General features: G+C 35.5%; 3 protein-coding genes across 4 annotated transcripts in view; 1 reads left to right on the top strand and 2 right to left on the bottom strand.

Moving 5' to 3' along the window:
• LOC105449498 (cytochrome c oxidase assembly factor 5) overlaps positions 1 to 184 on the bottom strand; it is a 616-nt gene extending 432 nt beyond the window's left edge. The window contains exon 1 of the mRNA XM_011688753.1: positions 4 to 184. Within this exon, the coding sequence (XP_011687055.1) occupies positions 4 to 78 (75 nt within the window). The 5' untranslated portion in view covers positions 79 to 184. The remainder of the gene's footprint in view (positions 1 to 3) is intronic.
• A 78-nt stretch (positions 185 to 262) lies between these two features.
• On the top strand, positions 263 to 2,421 carry LOC105449294 (lysM and putative peptidoglycan-binding domain-containing protein 3). Of its 2 annotated transcripts, none has more exons than XM_011688427.1 (3): positions 263 to 355; positions 652 to 856; positions 1,032 to 2,421. In XM_011688427.1, exons 1-3 carry the CDS (start codon positions 306 to 308, stop codon positions 1,500 to 1,502), a joined length of 726 nt encoding a protein of 241 aa, XP_011686729.1. In that variant the 5' UTR covers positions 263 to 305; the 3' UTR covers positions 1,503 to 2,421. The 2 variants fall into 2 exon arrangements, with proteins under 2 accessions (XP_011686729.1, XP_011686728.1); XM_011688426.1 differs by having other exon boundaries at positions 963 to 2,421.
• Positions 2,422 to 2,639: 218 nt separating this feature from the next.
• LOC105449293 (40S ribosomal protein S11) lies at positions 2,640 to 4,557 on the bottom strand. Its single transcript, XM_011688425.1, is given in 7 exon segments — positions 2,640 to 2,781; positions 2,994 to 3,141; positions 3,355 to 3,449; positions 3,451 to 3,495; positions 3,497 to 3,562; positions 4,065 to 4,190; positions 4,466 to 4,557. Coding segments are annotated over 6 exon segments (468 nt in total). The 5' UTR covers positions 4,478 to 4,557; the 3' UTR covers positions 2,640 to 2,781; positions 2,994 to 3,017.
• Between the last annotated feature and the right edge of the window lie 3,090 nt (positions 4,558 to 7,647).

Raw genomic sequence — 7,647 nt, 5'->3', positions numbered from 1 at the left:
CATTTTGAGATCGGCTCGGATGTTCGCGCATCGGGATTTATCTTTCAACGTTTCGCCCTTTTCCTCAAATTGCATCATCCTGACAGATTAGGGGAGCACTCGATCTCCACTAGTGGCCAGAGACGCGTCGTGCGTTCGCTCGTTCCGTCCTAACCTAATCCCGTCACTCCTGCTTCGTGGCCCGATGCCTCTCGCAAATGCACGTCCATCTGTCACCTGTAACAGCGTACCCACTTCCTGAAACACTCGTACGCGAATAAACGTTCTCATTGGAACGGTGAAATTATTCCAAGCATGATCGCATTATGCCGCAAAAATTGGTGAATTCGATGTTCGAGGAACAGAAAGGCGTTAGGTAATTTTTCAAGGTTATCTGCCCGATTTACGGCGACAATTCTGTCGCCGTTGTTATTTATGTAAATTCACAAACATGTAACAAATGCACGAGCACACGGTGTGCAATAAATTTACAAGTACGATCAGTCGTAGTAATTATAAGTATAATTAAGTCTAATTAAAATAAAAGTCTAAGTATAATTAAGTCTCTTTACGAAAAACACATGTCTTTCTCATAAAAAAAATGTAGGGGCATGAGTAAGGCACGACATAAATGGGGAAGCTCTTTTTTTAATAATAAAATAAATTCTCCAGGCAAATGATCCATTTACGTGGGAGAGAGAGTTCCCCGCATTACGTGATCCTACACTCGGACGACGAGAGTGGCGCGGACGAGGATAACATCTCGTTGCAAACCGTCAAACGACCCGCGTCGTTGGGTCGAAAGATTCAGGTGATCAACGTGCAGATAAGACCCGAGGACACCCTGCAGGCGTTGGCTCTCCGTTACAGATGTACAGTGAGTAAGAAAATCGCGATACGCCAATGCGGCATGCACAAAGATATCATTTCCGTTATCTTTACGCCTTTAATTCGTGATACGCAACTCTACGCAATAATTTTAGATATCTGAATTGAAACGAATTAATAAAATCGACAAAGAGAATGAAATATATGCTAAGCCTTATATTAAGGTTCCCGTGCAACCATTCTCTATTTTAACCGAGACGCCGCCTGAAAGTCAGGGCGATAATGCTATCGCCACCGCCACGTCGGTGCAATGTCAGGGGGAGGCGCCCGCGCGAACGGAGGAGCAACTGATAGACCTGGGCGCCACGTCGACGAGCACCGAGTCCTCGAACACGGAGATTAACACGATCATACTGAACTCGGTGTGCGAGCCTCTGTCGTCCTACAACAGCAGCGCCGATAGCCCCGAGATCTCGCACACGGAGCACGACGTGTTGCTCGAGGGCAACGCCGAGAATGCGGGAACGGCCGAATTCTGCGAGCCAGACATGTTCAAATGCTCCGGCGACAACTGGGGCCTGTCCTGGACGCAACTGCTCGTGTTCTCGCTGCTGTTGAGCTTCGCAGGGCCTATTATATATATACTTTATATTACGGAATATTCAGTTAAAACAAACGTAACTGTGAGCAATTGATATTCCCTATAAAGATATGTATTAGGATAGAAAATCATGAGGATAAGAGTATATATTCTGCGTACAGATACAATTTCCAAGTTGAATGAAAAACTGAATTTGTAAGATCTTCCAATTATCGTAGGTATGATTATTCTCTCATGTACTATATAGATCTACAGAGAAATGTTTGCCAACGACGGTAGCAGTTGAAGCTACAAGTTTGTACAGTTGTACCAAGAATATATCTTCTTATCCTATTTTTGTATCGTAACAATGTAACAGTTCAAAGAACTGCCTCTTGAGTGAGATCTTTTTATCAAAGCTATAAGTGCTATAACTATTATTAATATGAAATTAAATTCTAATATATTCAATAATAGTATATTAAGTTTATTACTTTTTATATAGAAAAATTATTAACTTGTTATACTGCATTACTATAGTATAACAAGTTGATAAACATAATTGTGATAGTTTTGACAAAATTGGGCTAATAAAAATGACTGGATATTGTTAAAGGAAAAAAGTAGAGAAAGCATTAGAAAATGTAGGAACAGTGCCTTTATAACTCGAATTCTCTATTGTTGATCTAAATACTACAAAATGGATCTGTCATACTTTTATAATTAAAACCATTTAAACTATTTAATATTGCAGATTATTTCAACAATATTTATATAATTATAAGAAATATTAATTTGTTTTGTAACAAACTATTCTCTCTATTAACATAAATGCAGCATATTTATTAATATGCTATTGTCTTCTTTCTAAAAATAAAAAATTTTTACAATTTACAATATATGTAAATTATTTTTATATACTTGTTGAAATGACTGAAATATATTTTTAAAAACTGAACGCGACACATTATTTAATGATTCCTAATTGTATTTGTAATGTGTAAATAATTAAAAAAATTGATTCCTTTGATTCATTGAGTTTCTTATAATTGGAATTTATAAAGTTCTTCATTAAACATGTTAAACATGCAAATTATTTTCTAAAAAATATTTAAGAATATGTGTTGAAGAAACGATATATGAAAGATATGTAATGAAACATACATATCTTTCAAGATACATATTTCGATATACTATATCTAAAATTATAGAATTATATGTAGTATTATTAAAACACATAAATCATACATGATTCCAATATTTTTATAGAAATTTTCTTTTTTTCTTTTTGCCAGATTTCGAATATGAGAATTACAATACAGGATTGTATAGTCACATTTGGTTGTTTTACAATTTTTTCCTTACCTCATTCTTGAAATCTGCCAAAAACGATTTTGTAATAATTAAAACAACATTAAAAATACATGAGATAACGTTTGCATTCAGTTAAAAAAATTGAACGCAAAAGTATTCAGTGCTTGAGAAAGTATAAAATATCTTCAATTTATCTTCAGAAGACCGTCGTGTTATCATCATTTGAAATCAATTTTGATATATTTGCGAAATAATAGTAATATAAAAATTAAGTACTGAATATTACACAAACCATTGTTGGAAAGAAGTTAGATGTTTAGAATTTCTTGAAGCTTTTCTTTGATCCTATTCCTTTCGATACCTTCAATACGTTAAATCTTACTGTCTTGCTCAGAGGTCTGCACTCTCCAATAGTGACTACATCACCAATTTCAACATCCCTGGAATCACAATGCAAAGCTCATAAATATTAATAATAAAGTAATTGCTGATTTTTTTCAAATATTATTAATGTGTAACTCATTGTCAGATATATAATTATTCCTCAAAGCATGTGTCAGTAGACCATCGTGATATAAATTATCATCATAAAAGCAGAAATTAAAAGAATTTTGGTTTCTCCAATAAAATTGTCATTGTCCGTTATTCATTACCTGAAACAGGGACTAAGATGGACACTCATATTGCGATGACGCTTCTCAAAACGATTGTACTTTCTAATATAATGCAAATAATCCCTCTGGATAACTAATAGTACGTTGCATCTTCATCTTTTGTACAACGCCAGTGAGAATACCGTCCTCTAATCGATACATTGCCAGTGAAGAGACATTTCTTGTCAATGTAGGTTCCCTCGAGAGCCTGCAAAGATTGAATCAGCCAATTACACGAGGTGTCTTGTATACCTTTTACTGAAAAGAAATAAATGTAAAAACATTCAGCGCGTAAGAATGTAGAATATCTTCAATATATCTTCAGAAGACCGTTGTAATGTTTATCATCATTTAATATTTTACTCATAACCACAATAACGGTAACATATTAAAAATAAAGCGTTATGAAATTAATAAGTATAAATCAATTTTAAATCATAAAAATCATAATAAATCAATCTTAATTAAATCCACATCTAATGTGCAAATACGGCTTATCCGAATAATAAATTACATTCTACTCGAATAATATTTCACAATCTTTAAATATTCAGCAATTCTCATCTGGACGTATACTTCGCCAAGTCATCAACACGCTTCTTATACCCGAATGTGAAATAACTTAACAATGCATGAAAACTGTTCGCTCTCATTAAGAATATCGACCAAAAACACATCAGAGCAATCGGAGACAATGGGTTTGTACTTACTTCGCGAGGCGTTTTGAAACCAAGCCCGACATTGCGGCTGTATCTCATGGGCTTCCTGCGCTTCGGGCCCAGACCTTTCTTACGGTTAAGAAAGATCGTGGGCTGCTTCTGGAACGCACGCTCGGTCTACAACAAACGAAATCGCACGGATTACGTGTCATTTCTACAGAGAGACACCGTACATACTCCGCCGTGTCTGAAAGTTCGCGCACGAGGGCGACCTAACTACGTGCTACGCCGAGTGACATTCTAACTCCTCCAAACGCGTCTCAACCTACGATCTTACTTCTCACGCGCGTTTATCAGTTAACGTTAATCGTCGCGAAAGCACGTTTTCACAGATTAACGTTCTAATGAGCGAGGAAATCTATTTATTTACGATCGCAGAGTTGAGCGCATACCTGATCAGCCATCTTGCTCGTCTGAAAAAGAGCGACGTGAATCGGAAGTGCGAGAGCAGAGAGAGGCGTGAGAGAGACCACGCCGGCTTTTCTTCTCCGTACACTAGCGCTCCACGTTTTCAAAAAAGGAACTACGTACCACGTCTATCTTATAACATTGTCGATCAAATCATAGCATTAAATAAAAAATTAAAAGAATTATTTATTATTCTAAATTATTATTCTAAATAGCTTCTTTTGATCTATTTCTTATTTAATATTTTAAATACGTTTTAGGAAAATATATTTTATATTTCTCATTTTAAATAAGTTATTGTATGAATTTTTTACTGGCTCTTGCGATATTTTATTTTAAATAAGTTTCTGAAATTTATTTTATATTTGTTATTTTAAATAAGTTGTGTCAGTTATTTACTAACCCCTGAACTGTTTAAATTATCAGCGAGATATACAGCGAGAGAAATCGGCTAAGGGTAATTTAAGCGATCAAATTATTTTACAGTTTACAGATAATTACGGGATTGTTTTGCCCATTTCGCGTATTAAATTATCTGTTAGATTACCGTAATGTGAATCAGAAGTTTGTAATAATCAGCAGCAAGCAATTACGATTTTTTATCCTAGCCGTGCAACAGAGAAAAAAGGAACCCACCGATTTCTCTCTCGTTCAAAATTAAATTATATGTATAATAAATCATATGTGGGTCTCTGTTTCTACGATATTGTCGTCACTCGTTATTTCCGGAGAGCACGCAGAACAATATACGATATGCTTAATATCGGTGTAATTATTCCTTCAAAATTCCATACAATTGAATTAACATCGCGGCGAGCGGCGAGGCGCGCAGCGCGCGCATGCGCGTGGGGAGGCCGGGCTCGGCGGCTCGACGGCCGCGGCGCGCTGGCGAGGCGCGCGGCGCTCAGCAGTAGGGAATTGGCACGGCGTGTGGATGGTACTGCGTGGCGCGCGCTCGGCGCCGCGAGCTTTTCGAAATTATCGAACTTCTTCGATTAAGCATTCGAGCAGCACGCATATAGTAAGATTAGTAAGTGCGCGTTCGGTAGCACGCACAATGAATGAATGCGTATTCGGCAGTACACATATAGTGAGTGCGCGTTCAGCAACAATACGCAGTGTATAATTAATAATAAGTGCGCGTTCGGCAGCATGGCACGCATATAAGTGCGCGAGTTCGGCCAAAGCGAGACGCACCAAATTCTCATCGAGCTTACATCCGTCGTCAGTCAGAGCACAAAGTCCGAGGTTCATCGAGACGGAGGCGACGGAGATTGAAGATTCATCGAAGGAGAAGCGAGATCCGAGGAAGGACGATCGTGACCTGAGTACAACGATATAGGTAAGTAGCAATTAATAATATATTTAGTACTTATCATAAGAATAGATTTTGCATTGAGAGATACATTATATATAATCTATTTATTTCTATCGACGGCAAATCGTGTTGCGGGTCATTTGATTTTGTCGCTGCGCGAATCTGGTGCATGATCGATTATTGTTACAGCAATATCTTATCTATCATAGAATTTTTTAAATATATTAATTATTATAAAATTTATCGGTTTGGATAGAAAATTTCTAGAGACTCGAAAATTTTTATATTATCAGAGACGTCGCAAAATGATGAATGTTGAATTTCTATTTTAACTATAATTTATTTGTTTTAATTATACTTTTCATTGCTTTTTGATACAATTTAATATGTTGTCTGCTCTATTATTTCACATATAAAGGCATATTATATTATTACGATCAAAATTATATATAATAACTGCATAAATATAATATCTTGTAATTATATGATTAATAATTACAAGAATTTGAACGTAAAAGGTTGATCGAAATGAATTTCTTGTTGATGCGATTGATTATCGACATCCGAGAGTATCTTGTTCCACAGTAAAACTGAATTTTTGCACAAATTGTGTGTACATTTAAAATAAAATAATGTTTTTAAACTTAAAAGCATAGAGGAAGAAGAAATTATTTTAATCATACGCTCGCAAAAAGTTTTAGACAATGATAGAATAATAAAAATCGTAACAAGAATTATATAGTAAGAAGAATTACATTCTAAGAGAAAACCTACTTGTCAATAAGTTCTTCGAATTCAATAAAGATGTTTGTTATTGTCTTTTACACTTTTTGCCAAACACTCGAGAAAATTTCTCTTCCTATCTCTGGAAAATCTGCGAATAGCACGGATAATTTTCTTTTAAATACGGTCGTGTATACTGCATGCTTAAATTCATATTCATAAATGCATGTGACGCATGAGAATAATTTTGTGTAGTGTCTAACACATATTTCTTTCTGTGAATAAAATATAAATTTAAAGCACCCGTGTTAGTAGGAGGTGGCACTGCAAAAGCACGGAAAAGCTTACAAAGGACACTTTAAATGCGTGAAGGGGCTACAGGGAATTGGTTCAATCTTATTAAAGATTGAAGAAAAATCTACAATATTAAAATAACAAAACTAAACAGACCAACGGAATAACAATAAAATATTTAGACAAATACAATGAGATTTCGTGTAAAGGCGCGAATTAAACCGTTGGCAATTGAGACACTTCGTTGATTGATAAACTTTCTCCGTGTTCCGCTTATTTAAACCGCGTCGGGAATTGTGTTCCATCTTTATTAATTAATAAAATTGTAAAACTTTTCGCGATATTTAAATAACCACGTGCCGGGACTTGTGAAAGTTTTGGATAACAAAAAATTAAATTGTTGAATTTCTCGCGCCCATTTAAACTACCACTTTCCGGATACCGTAAACGTGAAAATTACTTAATAATAAAATTGATAAATATCTCGCGCCAATTTAAACGATCGCGTTTCGGAGCTCGCGATTGTCTTTGTTAATTAAATATAAGACTGTTGAATTTCTCGCGCCCATTTAAACGACCACTTTCCGAATACCGTAAACGTGATAACTACTTAATAATAAAATTGTTAAATATCTCGCGCTTATTTAAACGATCACGTTTCGGAGCTCGCGATCGTCTTTGTTAATTAATTATAAGACTGTAAAATTTCCGCGCTTATATAAACGAACACTTTTCGAGTATAGCCAACGTTCTAATTAATTAATAATAAAATTGTTAAATATCTAGCACCTATTTAAACGATCACGTTTCGGGGCTCGCGATTATCTTTGT

Source organism: Wasmannia auropunctata, unplaced genomic scaffold (genome assembly GCF_000956235.1).
Source record: "Wasmannia auropunctata unplaced genomic scaffold, wasmannia.A_1.0 LD336076.1, whole genome shotgun sequence".
Classification (NCBI taxonomy): Eukaryota; Metazoa; Arthropoda; class Insecta; order Hymenoptera; family Formicidae; genus Wasmannia; species Wasmannia auropunctata.
The sequence above is the reverse complement of the archived record's forward strand: the minus strand, read 5'-3'. Positions and strand labels throughout refer to the sequence as shown.

Excerpts from the sequence above, each read along its gene's own strand:
- LOC105449294 (XM_011688426.1), top strand. The coding sequence starts at position 306 with ATGCCGCAAAAATTGGTGAATTCGATGTTCGAGGAACAGAAAGGCGTT. Across the intron at positions 356-651 it reads GAGGAACAGAAAGGCGTTAG|GCAAATGATCCATTTACGTG; the intron begins GTAATTTTTCAA and ends TAAATTCTCCAG. Across the intron at positions 857-962 it reads CTCTCCGTTACAGATGTACA|ATATCTGAATTGAAACGAAT; the intron begins GTGAGTAAGAAA and ends CAATAATTTTAG.